General features: G+C 44.4%; 2 protein-coding genes across 10 annotated transcripts in view; one reads left to right on the plus strand and one right to left on the minus strand.

Annotated features, from left to right (window-relative positions):
• The first annotated feature begins 1818 nt into the window (after positions 1-1818).
• Positions 1819-4528, plus strand: LOC132493244 (serum amyloid A-2 protein). Of its 4 annotated transcripts, none has more exons than XM_060103570.1 (3): positions 1819-1915; positions 3846-3975; positions 4366-4528. In XM_060103570.1, exons 1-3 carry the CDS (start codon positions 1819-1821, stop codon positions 4526-4528), a joined length of 390 nt encoding a protein of 129 aa, XP_059959553.1. The 4 variants fall into 4 exon arrangements, with proteins under 4 accessions (XP_059959553.1, XP_059959552.1, XP_059959554.1 ...); XM_060103569.1 differs by having other exon boundaries at positions 1819-1906; positions 3837-3975; XM_060103571.1 differs by having other exon boundaries at positions 1819-1906; positions 3837-3975; positions 4375-4528.
• Positions 4529-17939: 13411 nt separating this feature from the next.
• The window catches only part of HPS5 (HPS5 biogenesis of lysosomal organelles complex 2 subunit 2), a 47931-nt gene continuing 44199 nt past the window's right edge, over positions 17940-21671 (minus strand). For all 6 annotated transcript variants that reach the window (XM_060102937.1, XM_060102935.1, XM_060102936.1 and 3 more), the window contains 2 exons: positions 20371-20641; positions 17940-18945 (listed from right to left, as the gene is read on the minus strand). In XM_060102937.1, the coding sequence (XP_059958920.1) occupies positions 18885-18945; positions 20371-20641 (332 nt within the window). In that variant the 3' untranslated portion in view covers positions 17940-18884. The remainder of the gene's footprint in view (positions 18946-20370; positions 20642-21671) is intronic.

Genomic DNA, 21671 nt, shown 5'->3' on the forward strand with positions numbered 1-21671 from the left:
CTTTTATTTATCCTGACTCTATCAGGATTTAACACACTGGAAGGAAAAAATGTTTAAGCATTTAAAAACACAATAATATATTGTGCTGTTATGAAGTTTTATGAGGATTGAGTTAATTTATGAAAAACCCTTTGCAGAGTATCTAAAAAATGGTCAAATAAATAAATGAATAAATAAAAACACAATAATAAATCCATTATGTTAACATAAATAATATATTTTAATGAAAATAATCTTTTTCCAAAACAAAAAAATTAATAACAGAAATAGTAGCTTTATATTTTTGAAAATTTTTAAATATCTAGCTTAATAGAAGATAGCTGGATTCTCATGTCTGATCCTGCACTCAATCTGTCACAATACATTATTTGGGTTGAAGTATACAAAAAAATTCACATCACACAGATACAACATATAGGTAGAAAACAGGAGAGCATTTTAATAGCATTTTAAGATAATTCAGGCAATTCTTTGATACGATACCAAAACTTGACTAGTGGTAGTTTCTTAAAGGTCAGTTGCAATGTAGAAATCTAAAACCATATCAATGAATATTTCATACCCAGTACACTCATGAAAAAAAAATGAGAATGAAAAAGGAAAAGAATATCTTAGTGCTACTGTGAAAATAGTTTTGATCTCACAGACTCCCCTGAAAGGGTCTTAAGAGACCCTCAGGTTTCCCTAGAACACACTGTGAGAACTGCTGCTATAGATTATTGGTATTTAACCTTTATCGAGTCAAAAAACTTCTCATTATTTTAGAATACCTCTCTTTTTTTTGTCATAATAGGTGTGAACCCTTATGAAATGCATGGCTGAGAGGCTGAGAGGGCTTTCTCTGCCCTGGAGCTGAGAGCTCAGCACAGGTACACAGAGTGGTGGAAGGTGCTCAGAGCACCCACAACATTCGGTGGGGTGGCCTGTCAGTTTTGAAGCTAAAGGGATTTACACATGAGTTCAAAGGATTTAATTTCTGACACAGCTGCTGTCTGGTCCAGAAGGGACCATCCTGAGGAAACGACCAGGAAAGCAAGGTCCAGGCTGGAGGAGTATCCTCTAACCACACACCTTCCAGCAGCCTGGGGGCCTCCTTCCTGGAGCTCCACACCCTCTTCTCCACAGCCCAGGTGGCCTGGGCCTCAGCCCCTCCACCCCTGACAGTGGCCACCAGGCAGAATAGGCCTACCTATTTTCTCAGGGTTGCACAATGAGAAATATGACCTGTGGATGAGGACAGCCACTGGTCTCCAGTAAGTTACCCTTTTCAGTTTTGTAGGAGAAATGACCTGCAGGGACTCTCCCCCAGGCACCAGTCCAGCTTTCCTTCTCACCCCATGACCCCAGCAGGGATGGCTCAGTATAAATACAGCCACCTGTCCCCAGCAGGTCTGCTCCACCCGGTTCAGGTGAGAAACTTCTCCAAGGAGTGATTTCTTTGAACACACTTACTTCAATTCTTCTGTTTTGTATTTGTCCTGTATGAGGTCAGTGCTGGCAGAGTGGTGCATGGGAAATGCTTTTTGATTAATTACAGGCTGCTTTAGCAAGACACAACTAGGTCCCAGCTGCCCTCCTCTTCCACCATAGACACCTTGGTGACCTCTTAGACAGTCTTGGGTTCAGGGTTGGTGGGTTCAGAGCTGAGGGCTAGCGGCTCCGAGTGAGGTCCTACTGCAATGTTCCCTAGGTGGACCACTGAGAGTCCAATGAGAACAAGTGGAAAGAACAGCCGGGCTCTCCTTGACATACAAATCCCAAGGTGGGTGTACAAGGCTTGTCCGTGTCTCCCTGACCCTCTCTTTTCATTTCAGCACAATGAAGCTTTTCACAGGCCTCATTCTCTGCTCCTTGGTGCTGGAAGTCCACAGTGGATGGTTTTCCTTCCTTGGTGAGGCTTACGAAGGTAAGGCTGGTGGAGGGGGCATGACACCCAAGGGCCTCTGGGATTCACCATGAGCACTCTTAAGGGTTGGAGCTACTGTCTTAGGCGGTGCTGCCCTATGTGGTAGAATGTGCCAGGTGTTTGGGGAGCTTTTTTTCAGACCGATTGAAAACCACAGGATTTATGTTTATCAGTTACTAGAGGAAGAACAGGCATCATTCCCAGCTGAAATGGAAGTTTGAATGGAAGACATAAAATAAGTCTTGAAATGGTATAGCATTTCCCTCAGACCAATTGCATGAAGTAGGATGAAAGCTATCCATCTATTTCCCTTCTCTTCTTCTCTCCCTCCACTCATTTCTCCCTTCCTCCCTCCCTTGCTCTCTTCCTTCCTTCCTTCCTTCCCTCTTCTTCTTCTCTTCCTTCTTACCTTCCATTTCCTAATTGGATAATTCAGGGACCTTCAGCTTAGCTCTTGCTCCTGCTTCCTATACTCAGTGACACTGTCCCTGGTTTAGTCTGTTTCCTACTCTTTTCTAGCCTTTTAACTGGCAAAAAAAAACAAAAACAAAAAACGCATGTGTGACCGGGGGCGGTGGGGGGGGGGAACCTAATAACATATATCAAGCTTCCAGTAGGAACTCGGCCCTTACATGCACTTCAGGGTGACCAACTCTCTTGCTTTGCCCAGGTCTGAGGAGTTTTCCAGGACACTTTCAGCGCTAACTGGGGCAGTTCCAGGAAAACAGGGGCAGTTCTGGTTAGGCTGGGACAGTTGGTCACCTACTTACCTGCAGAATACCTCCGTGAGGGAGGCATCTTCCCCCACCTGAAGGGGAGAAAACCGAGGCTTAGAGCAGCCGAGTCCGTTGCCCAGGGACTAAGAGCCAGTCAGCAGGTGGCAGGAGGGAAGTTTGAACCCAGCTGTGCACGAGGCCAAAGCTCTTGCTGGGCAGACTTGTCCCAGTACCACTTCCTCAAGCTGGGGGCTTATCAATCTCAGCTGCATGTTGGATTCACCTGGGGAGCAATGAAAACTATTGATGCCTGAGACGCACCCCAGAGAGTGTGAGGTAATTGGCCTGGGGTGTGAGGTAGGTCTCATGGGACTTTCAGTATCTCCCCAGCTGACTGGAAAGTGTAACCAGGCTGAGGAAAAGACCCACTGCTCGAGGGCTTGCTTCCTCAGGCAGCCCACGTCAATACCGGCCACTAGAAAGTTCTCAGGATGCCATTCACATGCCTAACAGGCAGGGGAATCAAGTCACATTTAGTGCATTCGCGCAGCAGAAGTACAGTTCTTAGGCGTCAGGGCAGAGGTGCTGCACGTCTGCCCCTTTCTCAGAATCTATCCTCCATGTCACCTGCTCACTCAGCCAAGTCCCCTGGATCTTAGCCTATGCAGCTTCCTTTTATAACAGTGCTTCGGGGCCAAGGCAATTTTGTGTCCTGGAGATATTTGGCAATGTTTGGAAACGCTCTTGTTTGTCACACTTGGGGAATAGGTTGCCCATTAGTGGGTAGAAGTGAGGGATGCTGTTAAACGTGTTACGATACCCCAGACAGCCCTGAACAACACAGAATTATCTGGCTTAAAATTTCAGTAGTATGACGCTGAGGAATCCTGCCCTATAATGAGAGCCCCCTTCTCTCCTTTAAACACATCACATAGAGCCGTGAGCGAGACGCAGTCCAGGGACAGCATCGTCGGGGCCCAACAACCAGGTCCAACACAGCTGTGCTCCTCCCCCCGTAACGACTCTCATTCGAGTTACCAGGAGCAGGAAACTAGGCACGAAGTATGCTCTTCTCAACCTATGGCACTCATGGTGCTTTAGCCACAGGATGAAACCGAGTCAGTGGAAGAGTTTTCATTCCTTGATTCTTCTCTGAGGTGTGGCACAGTTTTCTGTCCACCTGACAATCCTTTCTCTATGTGCTTTCCTCCCAGGGACTAAAGACATGTGGAGAGCCTACTCTGACATGAGAGAAGCCAATTACAAAAATTCAGACAAGTACTTCCATGCCCGGGGCAACTATGATGCTGCCCAAAGGGGACCTGGGGGTGTCTGGGCTGCTGAAGTGATCAGGTACCAGGGGCCCTGAGGACGCAGGGATGGGTGTGAGAGCCTCGGACAGGCAGGAGGGGCCAAGCCCTGGAGGACTTCCTGTAGGGCTGTGGCCTCTCCTCCTCTTATCCACCCTCACCCTCTGTGTCCTGTGTGGGGTCTGAGTGGCTGAAGAGCACAGCAAGGCTGGTGGCACAGACGATTCCCAAGCCTCCCGCATGGGTGTTGTTCACCCAGCATAAGGGGACCCGCAGGGCTGAGGTGGGCTGAGCCCGGGCAGCCTCAGGCTTCATCCCCTCCTTCCCAGCTCCTGTCAGAGTCCTTGATTCCTTGGAAAGAGGAGAGATGGGGAGGGTGGGCTGTTGCTCGTCAGCCCTGGAGTAATCCCCTACCTGCCCTCCTCCATTCCAGCGATGCCAGAGAGAATATTCAGAGAGTCACAGACCTTTTTAAGCCTGGAGACAGTGGCCACGGACTGGAGGACTCGAGGGCCGACCAGGAGGCCAATAAATGGGGCCGGAGCGGCAAAGACCCCAATCACTTCAGACCTGCCGGCCTGCCCGACAAGTACTGAGCTACTTCTCACTCTGCTCAGGAGACGACGGGGCTGTGAGCCCCCAAGGGCAGGGACGCTGAGCTAGTGTGTTCTATGTCCACAGAAGCCAGCAGATCTAATAAATGCTTAAGAGATTGAATGTTGAAAGCCGTGTGTTATTCTTTGATATAAGGACAGCCTGTTAGTTCCCGAGGGGTGATGGCTGGACACCCACGTGGAGGCCGAGTCTGTGCCTGTGTCTTGGGTGTCGCGGCCACAGTCTCAGCATCATACAGGGCAGACACCCTGCTCCACCCCTTCCCCTAATCAGACCCGCTCCCCTCCAGGCCCCTCTGGTTACAGTGGTGCTCTTTCTAGGCCCTTCTGTATTCAGGCCTCTTCACGCCCTGGCAGTTGTGTCCTGTCAGCTTCTCTGCCCTGGGGTCTAGTCCCCTTAGTTTGTCCTCAGTGGTGTCTGTGTGCGGGCAGGGGACACAGCCTCGGGAGGACTGGATCGTGGAATCCTGCTCCAGCAACTGCACCTTGATCTTCTGTTCATTTCTCAGCAACACCTACAAATCCATCTATGAACCAATTTCTGTCTGTGCCATCCAGAAGTGCCTCCAAAGCAGTTTCCCTTCACTCTATATTCCTTGCCTTATGCAAGTGTCCAGGAATAAACATGTCAAGAAACGGAGGCATAGGCACAACATCAAGATCAAGTATCAGGAGGTTTTGTATTGCCTTGGATATGTATCAGGTCCTTGAGAAGAAGTCATTTTCTCTCCCTGGACCCTTCCCAACAGAGGAAAGCCAGCAGCATGTTACTTTTTTTTCCGGTCATGCCACACGGCTCGTGGGATCTTAGTTCTCCCCCCCAGGGATTGAACCCAGGCCCACGGCAGTGAAAGCTCCAAGTCTTAACCACTGGACTGCCACGGAAGTCCCAGCATGTTACTTCTTATTGAGGAAAACAGTGTCTAATAAAAGGGGTTTGGGCCTGTTAGAGCATAGGAATTATGAGTGACTCAATAAATCACAAATTCCTAGATAAACCAATAACCTTCTTCCTTGGATAAAAACTTTGGTTTTGGTGTTTGGTTTTTTCAGATTACAGATTCCAAGAACTAAAATGATCTAACACTTTAAAGAGTGGTGAATAGGGGCTTCCGTGGTGGCACAGTGGATAAGAATCCACCTGCCAACGCAGGGGACACGGGTTCGAGCCCTGGTCCGGGAAGATCCCACATGCCGCGGAGCAACTAAGCCTGTGCGCCACAACTACTGAGCCTGCACTCTAGAGCCTGTGAGCCACAACTGCTGAGCTTGCGAGCCACAAGTACTGAAGCCCACATGCCTAGAGCCTGTGCTCCACAACAAAAGAAGCCACTGCAATGAGAACCCCGCGTAACGCAACAAAGAGTAGCCCCTGCTCGCCGCAACTAGAGAAAGCCCGCGCACAGCAATGATGACCCAATGCAGCCAAAAAAAAAAAAAAAAGAATAGTGACTAGGCTTCTGTATCCAACTTTTATTTCAAGTAATAAAAAGGGTGATTATTAAATTTTTCCTATTTACAATAATTTGGAGAACTTGCTTTATCCAAACTTCCAAGTCATCCTTTCTCCTACTTTTCCTTTCTTTCCCCTCATTTGCAAAAATCCATACCTTCAGCACCTGGGATAGAAATCTAATAGTGAACATTGTCATAACAGGAGTCTCCTTACAACGTGGGGTCTGTTGAGACTTTACCACTAGAACCCTAAACTCAGCAGTGCTGTGAGCCTGTTCTCGCCAGCCAATCTGCCACCGCACTCTCCCTAATCCCAGTTACCCTGATCCTGCTTTATTTTGTCAGACCCACTTTTCTGAGACACAGCCTGAATCCTCCTTAAGAGGGCCTCCTCCACGTACACCTCTGACAGTGCCTTCTGATGGGACCTGTATGAGAAAGTTCTCCTGTGACTAACTCCCTTATAGACACACTTTTTCTTCCTCCTTGACAAGGAAATTAAACTTGTCTTTCCCCTACAGAGATCATGAATCGTCTCCCCTTAGGAGTGCTCTTGAATCCCACATTCAGAGCAGGAGTGTGTGCCGGTTATCAGTTTATTTACTCTGAGCTCCCCATCCACCCTTCTTTGCCCTGCTTGTGATACTGGAACTGGACCCTGTGAACATTTCTCCTGTGCCAGCTGGGCACGGTGTTAATCTCTGTCCTCTGAGGGCGCAGGAGGGACGTTGCAGGACTCAAACACTTCCTGGTTTGTGCTTTCCTTCCGCCCAGCTCCTGTGGTGGTCTTCTCTTGCACAGGACACCCAGTGACACTCACGCCAGGGAGGAGAACGTACTTGTTCCTCACATGGGCAAAACCTTGCAGAGTCCAGACCGTCAGTAACAGCTTTCCCAATAAAGCACCACATTGAAAACTCTGACCTCAATTCACATCACTCTTCACTCTTGCACGTTTTCCTCTTCCTCTTTACAGTCAGACTTGTTGAAAACCTGCCCATCTGCACTTTCTGATTCCTCGCTTCTGACTCACACTTGAACCCCCACCAGCCTGACCTCTGTCCCCACCACTCAGCCAAACAGCTCTGGTCACCACTGACCTCCATGTTGCCAAAACAATTGACATGTTTCTCTCCTCCTATCAGGAGGCCTCTGAGCCGTGCTCAGCCCAGTTGTCCTCTCCCTCCTTCCTGGAAGGTTCTCTCTTGGCTTCATAGTACCACACTCTCCTTTTGCTTCCCTTCAGTTTTCCTTTATCTCCTTAGCTGGGTCTTTTCATCTCCCCACACTCTAAGTGTCCCTCAGACTTGGTTCTGGGCTCGCACTTTTTATTTCTCTGTATTCTCCCCAACAAACACAGCAAATAGTATCTACATGCTGACGGCTCTGAAACTTATATCTCCCCCTCAGAACCTGGTTTCCAAGCTCCGTGCTTGTTGATCTGATTGGCCTCCTGAAACCACTGATTGGATGGCTTCCAGAGATCTCACACTCTGCATGTTGAAAGGGAACACTCATCTCTCTCCAGAACTCTTCACCCCCAGGCCCCTCCAATTCAGCAAATGACACAACTCTTCCCTCTGTGGCTCACCCCAGATATTGGGAAATGTGCTTGATGCTTCCCTTGCCTTTACCTCCACATCCAATCCACTAGCAAGCCCTGTGATTCTACTTCCAAAATTCACCTCTAGCCCATTAGCTTGGTCTCATGTGCACCTCAGTGCCCCTGGCCACACCTGTTCTCACCTGGGTTCCTGCAACAGCTGTCTCAGGAGTCTCCCCATCATCATGGCTTCTGCCTCTGCTTAAGTGTGACTGTATAGTTTATCATCTAAACCAAGTCACTTTCCATTGTGAAAGGGACATTATTGATAATTATATGTGGATGACAGGAATAAACTGGAACTGTTCTGATCAAAATAGGCCTGTCTGTCTAGCATTCAGACTGATCTTTGCAAACCATAATCTGATCATGTGTCCCTTCTGCTTAAAACCCTTTAGCAGATCTGGTCCCTGGTCACCTTCCAGCATCATCTCATGCCACACCCTCCCAGCTCACTGCTCTCCAGCCACACTGGTCTTCCCTCAGTCCTAACAACAAGTCAAGCTCTAATTTACCATGGTGTCTACACATGATATTGCCTTTGCCTAGAACACTCTTCCCACCTCCCCTTCACATGGCTGCTTCCATCTTCCCTGTACCTCTCACTTGAAATCCCTCTTCGGAAAGGCCTTCTCTGACTACTCTGAGTGACCTACCATGACTATTCTTTCTTTCTTAGCAATTATCAATATGTGGGATGATTTTATTTATTTCTCGGTTTACTTTTTCTGTTATTTGGGTGGTTTTTTGGTTTTGATTGTTTTCTTGGTCTGTCTTCCAGCCTAGATTGTAACAATTTCTGTCTCATTTATCTAGCACCAAGAAAAGTATCTGGCACATAATAGGACTTCAACAAACACTTATTGAATACATGAACGATTGAGAGAATTTATTTTTTAACTTACTAGTAAGAAGGGAATTTTTTCAAGGTAAGAGAAATGCATTACATTTCTTATAAAACATATTTCCATTATATATATATATATATATATATATATATATATATATATATATATACACCACATTTTCTTTATCTATTTATCCATTGATGGACATTTAAGTACTTAGGTTTCTTTCATATCTTGGCTGTTGTAAATAATGCTGCAGTTAACATAGGGGTGCATGTATCTTTAAAAAAATTTTTTTAATTGAGGTATAGTTGATGTATATTATGTAAGTTTCAGGTGTACAACACAGTGATTCACAATTTTTAAAGGTTATACTGCATTTATAGTTATTATAAAGTATTAGCTACTATTCCCTGTGCATCCTTGTAGTTTTTTTTTTGGTTTTTTTTTTTTTTTTTGCAGTACGTGGGCCTCTCCCGTTGCGGAGCACAGGCTCCAGACACGCAGGCTCAGCGGCCACAGCTCATGGGCCCAGCCGCTCCACGGCATGTGGGATCTTCCCGGACCGGGGCACGAACCCGTGTCCCCTGCATCGGCAGGCGGACTCTCAACCACTGCGCCACCAGGGAAGCCCCATCCTTGTAGTTTTATACATAGTAGTTTATACTTCTCAATCCCCTACCCCTATCATGCCCTTCCCTCTCTCTACTAGTAACCACTAATTTGTTTTCTATATCATGAGTCTGTTGGGTTTTGTTGTTGTTGTTATATTCAAGTTTGTTTTATTTTTTAGATTCCACATGTAAGTATATAAAAGTTCTCATCACAAGAAAAAAATTTCGTCACTGTGTATGGTAATTGATGTTAATTAAACTTATTGGGGTGATCATTTCACAATATGTACAAGTATCAAAACATTATGCTGTATAACTGAAACTAATGTAATGTGCTAATTATATCTCAATTAAAATAATAATAATAATAAAGGCCATTCTAATCAGCATCCAGAATCACTGGAAGAGAGGGACCAGAGAGCCTGAGCTTGTGTTTGATCCAGCTGGAGTCAAGTCCCCAGGCACAGAAAGTTTATTTACGTCTAAATAAACTGAGAACAGAACAAGCTGTGAGACTGTCACCTGGGATCCTCCCAGAAATGCAAAATCTCAAGTTCTACCTCAGATCTACTATGCAGCCAGGACCAGTTACATAATGTGTGGTACCAGTGACAAATAAAAATGTGCGGACCTTGTTCAGAAATTATTAAAAATTCTAAGATGGTGAAAGCAGGGTATTAACCAAGCACTGGGCCGTGCTAAGCATGGGGCTCTGCACAGTTGCACAAGCCTCATGCCACAAAGATGGGCAGTTTCCTAGGAAAAGCTACACAGACAGCCAGGGGATTAAAAACTCTGATACAAAGTCACTAAACCCAGGCTTTGCCTATTAGTATCAGATAAAATCATGCTTAGATTGCTAGAAGAATATATCAACTTGAATATTCAGATTGATTCAGAGTCGTCCATCTGGAATAATGTATTATTACCTGGGGAAGATGGGAAAACTACAATCTGGGAAAACATTCTCTGTATTTAGGACACGGCGGTGCCAGTTAGTATTTTTCTGAACCCTCTAGGAAGAAATGCCAAGCAGGAATTTTCCAGGCCTCTCTTGTGGTTTGTATTTGATCCACTAGACCGGGGTTGACTGGAAACTCCAGGCTGGTCGCCTCTGCACAGCAGCGTTGTGTTGTAATTCTGTACTGTTACTCAAGAAGTTTCATTGTATCCAGATTTCTTCTAAATGAAGAGGAGGGAAAAGCTGGGTTTTGCTCTGACCTTACTCTAAAGTTACTGTTCCTGGCGCAAGGGATGATTTCAGTCCCTTGTTGTGCCACAAAATCGTTAAAATGGTAAATTTTATGGTATCTGTAGTTTACAATTTAAAAAAACAACTTGACATGTGGAACCTGAAGAAACAGAACCCTGGTGGAATTTCAGCAGGTGGGCCCTGGGGCAGAGGGCAGCTCAGGGTTGATTGAGCAGGGGCACAACTGGAGGGCAAGTGCAGAGCGTGTCCAAGAACAGAGAGCCCAGGATGAGAGACAAGCTTGGGCTCTGAAACTGAAAACAAGAGTCCGGGAACAAGTCACAGAGGGCCTTGTCGACAAAAAAATTTTAATCAGCAGTCAATCTAAGAAAGAAATAGAGAATTTTATTCCAGCCAATATGAAGATTATAACTCAGGAGACAGTCTTTCAGGAAGCTCTGAGGGGAATTCCCTGGTGGTCCAGTGGTTAGGACTCTGCTCTTTCACAGCCGAGGATGTGGGTTTGATCCCTGGTCAGGGAACTAAGATCCTGCAAGCCGTTCCACCCATTAGAGGTCAAAGCAGTTATATAAGTTTTTGAGGCAAAGGGTTATACATCAAAGTGACATATTGACTATGTAGTCCAACAGGCAAGCAGTGGGTCATTGTGACTCCTTACAGGATTAAAAGGAAATGTTAACTCCTAAAGAGTTACCTTGCTGGGGGCTTCCCTGGTGGCGCAGTGGTTGAGAGCCCGCCTGCCGATGCAGAGGACGCGGGTTCATGCCCCGGTCTGGTAAGATCCCACATGCCACAGAGCGGCTGGGCCCGTGAGCCATGGCCACTGAGCCTGTGCGTCCAGAGCCTGTACTCCGCAACGGGAGAGGCCACAATAGTGAGAGGCCCGTGTACCACACACAAAAATAAATAAATAAAAATAACTTTTAAAAAAAGGGTTACCTTGCTGGTGCCAGGAGGAAATTGCTTTTTTTTTTCTTTTTGGCAAGTAGGCATTCCTGTGTCTTTTAAGGGAACCTAGTTAATGTGTAATACAGATGCACAATGTACACTAAAGGGGAGGGGATAGTGGTTCAAAAAGCAGAGAAAATTTTACGTTAGATTTTTTTCTTGTCCTGCCTTAAAATAATTTTGTTTCATCAGTTTAAATGTCAATCTCAAGGATTTGGGCTTTATTTTGAAAGCAGAGGAGAGCCACCGAAAGTTTCTGATTGGGAAGTGGCTTAAGGCTGTGCCTCAGAGGACAAGGATTCTGACAATATATCTCCAATTAACTTCCCATGAGACCCAGGGAATCACTCTTTCTCAGGGGCCTAGGTTTATCTACAAACTAGGATAACTCTACATCTAAATTTAGGAATAACGTTGGGGTAGGAGACAAGCTGAAGGAGGTTAAATTAGTCCTTAGATCTACAAGTTCCAGGTCTGGGGCAGGATCCAAGCGTCTGTATTTTTAAAGAGCTCCTGTGATGATTCTGATGCATGGCAAGCTCATGAATCACCTGACTGGGTGGTACCTAATGCTGGTTCCATTGTGATGTGCTGAGACTCAGTGGTGGTGGGGTGGTGGGGAAGGCAGCCTTTAGAAGTGTTAACGAGAAAACCACAGGCCCAAAATGGTGCCACTTGTGCTCCCATACCAAGCCTAGACTTAATACTTGGCTTAGTTGCAGTTTCAACCCTCCCCAGAAATGTAATCTTAACCAGTGGAATTTTCTGGTCGGCACCAAAGAGGTAATCTGCATGTGGGCCCTCTCCATCCACGCACCACCCCCCCACCAGAAGAGGTAACATGCATGATAAAAGTTTTGATGATCCCTTTCCCCCAAAAAGAAGATATCCTGACCTAGAAATAATCTTTTTTCTTTTGTTAATAACTCCCTTGTCCCACCTTTCTTCCTATAAAAGCTCTCTGTTTCGTACACCCACTCAGAGCACTCTCCTAGTTGCTAGATGTGATGCTGTTTGATTCATGAGTCGTTGAATAAAGCCAACTAGATCTTCAAATGTACTGTTGAATTTTGTTTTTTTAACAGAAGTGAAGAAAGTTCCCTGAAGACTGATGTAATTGTCTCGGCAAGAAGTAATGAGAATGTGGGATGGTGGCAATAGAGAATGGAAAAATATATGACTAATGGAAAACACCACCAATGTAGAATTGAGGGAATTTACCTAGTAATTGGAAGTGAGGGTTGAGGAAGGGGGCAAGGATGATGACAAGGTTTTGAGCCTTGGCCAGGGCAGTGACAAATTAAACACATGCAAGGAAATTATTTCAATTTTGGTCTTCCCACTCTTTTTCATTCATGAAAACCAATGTACATGGGTCTGATCACTACTGGGTGAAACGATATTCCAAATCTTTCAAACGACAACTAATATTTATTACCCAGACACTATGCCACAGGTACCATGCTCTGCATTTTAGTCTCATTTAATTGTCACTATGAGATACCTCTGGTTCACATTCATTATCTCATTTAATCCTCAAACTACCCCCAAGGGGACTGCTACTATTATCCATATTTGACAGATGAGGAAGCTGAAACTTGGAGAAACAAAGGAACTCACCTAAGATCATCTAGATAAAGAGCAGACCTTCAAAGCCACTCTGCCTCAGAACCTGCCAACTAAAATCTGGCATTGCCATCTACCTCTACAGGGATTAAATCATGAGCCACCGTGCCTGCTGACCTTCAACACCCCCTGAAAGGAGGTCAGGGTGGAGATCAGGAATGAGGCACTCTGTAATCTGGGAAAAACTGGCAAAACAGGTCTTCATATAGTTAGATATTTTCAGGAGAAGATTTTATGAGCTCCAATTCTTGCATCTACTCACATCTAGAAAAGTACTAAGATCATTAACTGTGACATCTGCTCCTCCTGACTAGCAGCAAGCCTCTGTCCAATTGCATGCTTGACTGCACGCACCACCCCCTTTCACTATAATCATTTACAACAGTGACCTTCCCCCAACCCCTTTGGAGCAGTTTCTCAGAGCTATCGGAAATGCAGTCTCCCGGGCGGTAGTCCTCATTTTGCCCCAAATAAAACTTAACTCATGGGCTTCCCTGGTGGCGCAGTGGTTGAGAGACCCCCTGCCGATGCAGGGGACACGGGTTTGTGCCCCGGTCCTGGAAGATCCCACGTGCCGCGGAATGGCTGGGCCCGTGGGCCATGGCCACTGAGCCTGCGCATCCTATGATACCCTGAAGCCCTGTTAAACACCAGTCAAGTCTGGATGCAAAAATAAAAGTGAGGCAACCATGAATCAATCTATCATTTTTAGGCAAGTGAAAGATTACAAGTTGTATTTGAAAACACTGCCTAATATCCAAGTAGACTGTTCAAATTTAAATGTTTAACTGAATGGGATTTTTGTTTGTTTTCCTTAGAAAATAAATTCAGATGATGTGGGGTTTCTGGGGGGTGTTTGTTTTGTTTTAATGCTAGATAATTCTGTTACCCTTTAGGTAAATGAGGATTGCTGTAACACGCCCTAGAAAGAACGGTCGGGAAATGACTGCACAATTGTGCCAGTTCAGGGTGTCTCCTCCTCCTGAGATTTCCTCCACACCCTCTTTTGGACAGTCACTGTGTAATGACAAAAGCTGAAAGTGACAGGAGGGCTCTCACCCTTTACCTTAAACAGACTCACAGTCAACTTAATCCAATACAGCCACAATCCAGCTGAACTAGTGGGAAGGTGTGATATTGTGATAAGAAATTTATATTTGGTCTTCATCTCCTTTCCTGGCACAGAGTTCCTAAAACCCTTGGAATTTCCAAGGTGATGAGAGGGAGAAAAGTGTCTTTCGTTAATGAGGTGAGCTTTGGACCACACCTAAAGATGAGGGCTGGTTACCAGTGGAGCCAACCATGTGATTAGAGGGTTGGAACTTTCAGTCCCACTCTTGACACTGGCCACTGGCAACTGAACTCAACCTCCAGCCCATCTCCGCTCTCAATGCTGCCGCTGCTTTATCTAGAGCTTCCAGCTGGTGAACATGTGGAGACTGGTCTACCATGGCCCTGGGAGAGGGCATGGAAGCTCCTTGCCCCTTCCCCATACCTTACCCTTCCAGCCAGCTGTTCCTGAGCCTTTTATAATAAACTGATAATCTAAGTAAGTAAAATGTTTCTCTGAGTTCTGTAAGCCACTCTAGCAAAGTAATTGAACCCAAGGAGTGGGTCACGGGAACCTCTGATTTATAGCCAGTTGGTCAGAAGTACGGGCATACCTTGGAGATATTGTGGGTTCGGTCCCCAGACCACAACAATAAAGCGAGTCACATGAATTTTTTGGTTTCCCAGTGCATATAAAAGTTATGTTTACACTATACTATAGTCTATGAAGCGTGCAATAGCATTGTCTTAAAAAATGTATATACCTTAATTTTTTTTTTTTTTTTTTTTTTTTTTTTTTTGCGATACGCGGGCCCCTCACTGCTGTGGCCTCTCCCGCTAGGGAGCCCAGGCTCCGGACGTGCAGGCTCAGCGGCCACGGCTCACGGGCCCAGCCGCTCTGCGGCATGTGGGATCTTCCCGGACCAGGGCACGAACCCATGTCCCCTGCATTGGCAGGCGGACTCTCAATCACTGCGCCACCAGGGAAGCCCTATAGACCTTAATTTAAAACTGCTTTATTGCTAAAAAAAAAAATGCTAACCATCTTCTGAGCCTTCAGCAAGTTGTAATCTTGTTGCTGGTGGAGGGTCCTGCCTCCAGGTTGATGGTAGCTCACTGATCAGCGTGGTGTTTGCTGAAGTTGGGGCAGCTGTGGCCATTTCTTAAAGACAGACAACAGTGAATTCTGGCAGATCACTGACTCTTCCTTCTCTTCCTTCCACAAATGACTTCTCTGTAGCATGCAATACTGTTTGATAGCATTTTACCCACAGTAGAACTTCTTTCAAAATTAGAGTCATTTTTCTCTCAACCCTGCCACTGCTTTATTAACTAAGTTTATGTAATATTTTAAATCATTTGTTGTCATTTCAGCAATCTTCACAGCAATCTTCACCAGGAGTAGATTCCACCTCAAAAACCACTTCCTTTGCTCACTCATAAGAAGCAACTCCTCGGGCTTCCCTGGTGGCGCAGTGGTTGAGAGTCCGCCTGCCGATGCAGGGGACATGGGTTCGTGCCCCGGTCCAGGAAGACCCCACGTGCCACGGAGCGGCTGGGCCCGTGAGCCATGGCTGCTGAGCCTGTGCGTCCGGAACCTGTGCTCCGCAACGGGAGAGGCCACAGCAGTGAGAGGCCCGTGTACCGCAAAAAAAAAAAAAAAAAAAAAGGCAGCAACTCCTCATCCGTTGAAGTTTTACCATAAGATTGCAGCAATTCAGTCATATCTTCAAGCTCCACTTCTAATTCTAGTTCTCTTGCTATTTCCACATGTGCAATTACTTCCTCCACTGAAGTCCTGAGCCCCTCAAAGTCATCCATGAGGGTTAGAATCAACTTCTTCCAAACTTCTATTAATGTTAATATGTTGATCTCTTCCCATGAATCATTAATGTTCTTAATGGCATCTAGAATGGTGAATCCTTTCCAGAAGGTTTCCAATTTACTTTGCCCAAATCATCAGAGGAATCATTATCTATGGTAGCTATAGTCTTACAAAATGTATTTCTTAAAAAATAAGACTTGGGCTTCCCTGGTGGCGCAGTGGTTGAGAGTCCGCCTGCCAATGCAGGGGACGCGGGTTCGTGCCCCGGTCTGGGAGGATCCCACATGCTGCGGAGTGGCTGGGCCCATGAGCCATGGCTGCTGGGCCTGCGCGTCCAGAGCCTGTGCTCCGCAACAGGAGAGGCCACAGCAGTGAGAAGCCCATGTAGTGCAAAAAATAATAATAATAAGACTTGAAAGTTGCTATTACTCCTTGATCCATGGGCTGCAGAATGAATGTTGTATTAGCAGGTGTGTAAACAACACTAAACTTAATGTACAACTCCATCAGAGCTCTTGGGCAACCAGGTGCAGTCAGTGAGCAGTAATATTTTGAAAGGAGTCTTTTTTTCTGAGTGGTAGGTCTCAGCAGTGAGCTTAAAATATTCATTAAACCATGTTGTAAACACTTGTGCTGTCATCCAGGCTTTGTTGTTCCATTTATAGAGCACAGGAAGAGTAAACCTAGCATAATTCTTAAGGGCCCTAGGATTTTCACCATGGTAGATAAGCATTGGCTTCAACTGAAAGTCACTACCTGCATTAGCCCCTAACAGGAGAGGAAGCCTGTCCTTTGAAGCTTCGAAGCCAGGCATTGACTTCTCCTCTCTAGCTATGAAAAGTACTAGATGGCATCCTTTTCCAATATAAGGCCGTTTTGTCTACACTGAAAATCTGTTGTTTAGTGTAGCCACCTTCATTAATGATCTTAGCTAGATCTTCTGGATAACTTGCTGCAGCTTCTACATCAGCACTTGCTGCTTCACTTTTATGTTGACGACTGCTTCTTTCCTTAAACCTCATGAACCAACCTCTGCTAGCTTCAAACTTTTCTTCTGTAGCTTCCTCACCTCTCTCAGCCTTCACAGAATTGAAGAGTTAGGGCTTTGCTCTGGATTAGGCTCTGGCTTATGGGAATGTTGTGACTGGTTTGATCTTCTATCCAGACTACTAAAACTTTCTCCATATCAGCAATAAGGCTCTTTCACTTTTTTCTCATTCTTGTATTCACTGGAGTAGCACTTTCAATTTCTTTCATGTACTTTTCCTTTACATTCACAATTTGGCTATTTGATGCAAGAGGCCTACCTTTCAGCCTATCTCAGCTTTCAACATGCCTTTCTCACTTAGCTTAATCATTTCTAGTTTTTTATTTAAAGTGAGAGATGTGTAACTCTTCCTTTCACTTGAATACGTAAGAATATTGCTGTGTGTCAGGGAATAGGGAAGCCTGAGGAGAGGGAGAGAGATGGGGAATGGCCAGTTAGAGCAGTCACAACACACGTTTCTCGATTAAGTTCACCATCAAACATGGGTGAAGTGGTGCCACAAAACAATTACAATAGTAACATCAAAGATCACTGATCACAGATCATCCTGACAAAGGATGAGAGTGAAAAAGACTGAAGTATTCCAAGAATCAGGGAAATGTGACAGAGACACAAAGTAAGGAAATGCTGTTGGAAAAACTGTACTGATAGACTTACTGAACACAGGGTTGCCACAAAATTTCAATTTGTTAAAAAAAAAAAGAAAAAGAAAAAGAAAAAAACAGTATATGTGAAGCACAATAAAGCAAAGTACAATAAAAAGAGGTATGCCTGTACGGTTAACAACCTGGACTTGTGACTGGCATCTGAAGCGTGGGCAGTTTTGTGGTTCTGAGCCCCTAACCTGTGAAATCGGATGCTATCTCCAGGGAGATACTTTCAATTGAGTTGAATTGTAGGACACCCAGCTGGTGTTGGAGAATTGCTTGGCGTGGGGAGACATACCACATACACTCTGCCACACACTGGTGACCAAAATTGTTAGGTTTTCCACACTTCCCAAAATGCTAAGAAGCTTTGTGAAGCCTCCCTTCTCTGATCATCTCTTCAACTAATCTGGTTACGTCATATCCAAATGTCCCATGGAAGTATGACAGCAATTTGTGTCTACAGTTCTCTGGCTGTGTTATAAATGAAAGAAAGAAGTGAATCATTCAATGTACCCAACACTTTGCTTATTCCACACTGAGTTTACACCACACCTTCCTGCAAATTGCTCCTATAAACCTCATGTCTACATTCTACTCAAATAAATTTTTAGATTAGATTTTACATTTATTATTAATATAACATGCTGTGTAAGTATACAGGCGCCTGAAAATGGCAGTCTAGTACTTGGCTTAAATAATACAAGCACTTGCTGCAATCTTTATCAGTACTCAGCCTTCCTTTATTATGGCTTTTAAAAAACAAATTTTAAAAGTGCATGATTCCTTTAAGCTACTGTTTAGGAAAGACCGGAGTAAAACATTTCCAGTAATGAATTAGCTGTATATAGGTTCAGATTAGAAAATGTCAAGCACTGGAAAAAAAATACATTTTAAATTAGCTCAATTTAAATATGGAGCCATTTCATTTAAACATCTGATTTGCATCTTCAGTGTTTCACTCATTTTATGTGTTAATTCCATTATACCAGATCTTACACTGGTAATTTCTCAAGTGTCCCAGAGAAGATAAAAAAAGAATTCAATTTCTGTCAATTACATTGTATGTCTTCATGTGACCAGGATGAGAAACTTCTGCTCCCTACATGGCAGTCACGATGAGAAAAGAATTCCCCCAGTCCGCCAGCAAGGAACAAATAACACTGTGGTTCAGAATAAGGACTGCATAGCTGGGGATATTCACATTCCGATTCCTTCCAGGGCACTTCATTTCAGCAAATAAGGACTGATTCCTTTCAAAATTCAACTTCAGTTGAAAAACACTGAGGTACAGATAGAGCCACAAATGCAGAGGTTACAGACACGGACAAAAGTGCTCCCAATAAGGTGGCAGGGATCTCAGGTGGGGCCTTTCCTTCAATAACAAATGCATTCAGAAGGTTCCGGAGCACGATTCCGTTTTTCTCAAAATGTCATGACACCCTGCTGAATCTTCTTCAATTAGGCCTGCTGAGACCAGAGAAACCGATCACATTTTTCAAGCATGCTTTGTATCAAGGCTCTGAAATCCCAAAGAAAAGAAACAGGCAAATTTAGCTGTCATTGTTCATTCTTTTCAGAAGAAAGGATTACAAAGGCTGACTGACTCTGTGCATCAAAAGACACAATCAACAGAGTGAAAAAGCATCCTGTGAATATGGCATCCTGTCCTATACAACAGGAGAAAATATTTGCAAATCACATATCTGAGAGGTTAATATTGAGAATATGTAAAGAGCTCATATGACAAAAAACAAATAATGCAATTTAAAAATGGGCAGAAGACTTGAACAAGTATTTCTCCAAAGATGACATTCAAATGGCCAACGAGCATATGAAAAGATGTTCAACATCAATAATCACTAGGGAAATGCAAATAAAAACCACAATGAGTCATCACTTCACGCCCATTAGGATAGCTACTATCCAAAAAAACAAAACAAAACAAAAATCAAAACAAAAAAACCCCAGAAAATAACTAGTGCTGGTGGGGATGTGCTATAATTGGTGGGAATGTAAAATGGTGCAGGCTCTATGGAAAACAGTATGGAGGCTCCTCAAAAAATTAAAAATAGAAGTACCATCTGATCCAGCAATTCCACACCTGGGTATATCCCACACCAAAAGAACTGAAAGCAGGGTCTCAGAGATATCTGTAAACTCATGTTCACAGCAGCATTACTCACAATAGCCAAGAGGTGGAAGCAACCCAAGTGTCTATCAACAGGTGAGTGGATAAATAAAATGTGGTTACATACATACAATGAAATATTATTCAGCCTTAAAAAGGACGGAAACGCTGACAAATGCTATAACATGGATGAATCTTAAGGACATTATGCTAAGTGAAATAAGTCAGTCACAAAAAGACAAACACTGTATGATCCCCCTTATGTGAGGTACTTAGAGTAGTCAAAATCAGAGACAGAAAGTAGAATGGTGGTTACCAGGGGTTAGGTGGAGGGAGAAAGGGGGAGCTGTTGTTTAATGGGTATAGAGTTTCAGTTTTGTAAGTTGAAAAAGTTCTGGAAACTGACTGCACACTGATATGAATATACTAAACACTACTGAACTAAGTAGTTAAAAACGGTTGGCAGGAAATTTTATGTTATCTGTATTTTACCACAGTTTAAAAAAAACAAAAACAAAAAAACCCCTGACTGAGACAATTAGGTATGCGGTACCAATAATATTCTTAAAAAATTGAGTACACATGAGATTTGGGTATTCACATTAACCTAAACAGTGTTTTGGTCATGACTGTGGACCAAATATTACTTTAGCCTCTTCCCTTAATCACCTTCATCAACAGAGGAGTCTCTGTCCCCTCATCTATGAATGAGGGGTTGGGACTATGTGATCTCTATAGTCCCATCCACCTCTGAAAATCTGTGCAATTCTACATTCCCCAGGTGCCTGTGGATAGGGCAGGACAGACATACATTACCTCTGCCTTTTCTCGGCAATCCTCAGGATATCACAGGTTCTGGTAAATCTCTCTGACAGCTCAAGGGTCAAACCACATTCTTGTAGCAGTGACCAGGCCCGGTCTGGGCCCATGGTCTTAGCTAACAGGAGAGCCACATTCTCCACGTTGATAGGGGAAGGCCCATCGCTGAAGTTCCCATTTGGTGACTTCTGGGGGGCTGGCTTTGTGCTCTTGTTCTGTACCAGATGTAGGAGAAGCTTCCATTCCTCCACAGTCTCTGGGATCCAACCTACTCAAACACAGAGAAACAATGTGGGCTCTGATCACTCTTAGCACTCTGCCTGCATACAGGAGAAACCATTCGTGAAAATGTTTCATACCAAAACATAAAAATATTAAAGAATATAACCTCATTACCCCCAACACAGAATTGTTTTCTGAATATTTGTTGAACAAATAGCTCACGAAAAGGAGAAGCCATAAAATTAGCTTCAACATTCCTTCATTTGCTCACGCAGTAATTAATTACCCAGGGCACACTCCATACTAGGCACTGAATGTGAATGAGGAACAAACAGACATGATGAGCCCTGCCTGCACTCCTGTGGAACTCAGGGTCCAGTAAAGGAGACAGAACTTAGACAAACACATAAATAAATCTATGCTTATAAACTGTGCTAAGTGCTTGCTATAAAGGAAAAGATCAAAGAGCCATTAGAGAGATTGGCAGGTTTGAGTTTTTTTTTTTTTTTTTTTTTTTGAGGCTCAGAGAAGGGCTCTATGAGAAGTGACAGTTAAGCAGAGAGCTAAAAGATGAGACAAGTTTAGTGAGCATGTGCTTGTGGCCCATATGTGCACAAACGTGCAGGGAAGGTGTCAGGAATGGAGGGTGAAGGAGCCTGCATTTCTGACAAAGGAAACATGGAAAATGACTCGACACAGGAAGGAACTAAGTGAGTTTAAGGAACTCAAAAAAGGCCTACAATGCACAAAGGTGGCAGTGAGGAGTGAGAATGAGATGACAGGGCCAGGCCATAAGGGAACAGCTTAAGAATCTGGATTTTATTTTGAGTCCAATGTAAGGGGCTTCAAGGAGGAGAGCCACATAATCCAATTTTTGTTTAAAAGAACCATGCTGAGAGTCAGCAACGTGGTGGAGTGAAAAGCTACCTTTGTTTCTCTCCTTAATCTACAACCAGTAAAACATCCACAGCGCAACAAAGGTTCTTGTGTCCGACACACCAAGAAACCAGAGAATTCTCCACATATCTATACAACTAAAGGTGATGGACTGGAACACATAGAAGAGGCAGAACCAG

This window comes from Mesoplodon densirostris, chromosome 7 (genome assembly GCF_025265405.1).
Source record: "Mesoplodon densirostris isolate mMesDen1 chromosome 7, mMesDen1 primary haplotype, whole genome shotgun sequence".
Lineage (NCBI taxonomy): Eukaryota > Metazoa > Chordata > Mammalia > Artiodactyla > Ziphiidae > Mesoplodon > Mesoplodon densirostris.

Coding starts and splice junctions, on each gene's coding strand:
- LOC132493244 (XM_060103570.1), top strand. CDS start 1,819: ATGAAGCTTTTCACAGGCCTCATTCTCTGCTCCTTGGTGCTGGAAGTC. Junction 1,916..3,845: donor GGCTTACGAAGGTAAGGCTG/GTGGAGGGGGCA, acceptor CAGGGACTAAAG/ACATGTGGAGAGCCTACTCT. Junction 3,976..4,365: donor TGGGCTGCTGAAGTGATCAG/GTACCAGGGGCC, acceptor CCTCCATTCCAG/CGATGCCAGAGAGAATATTC.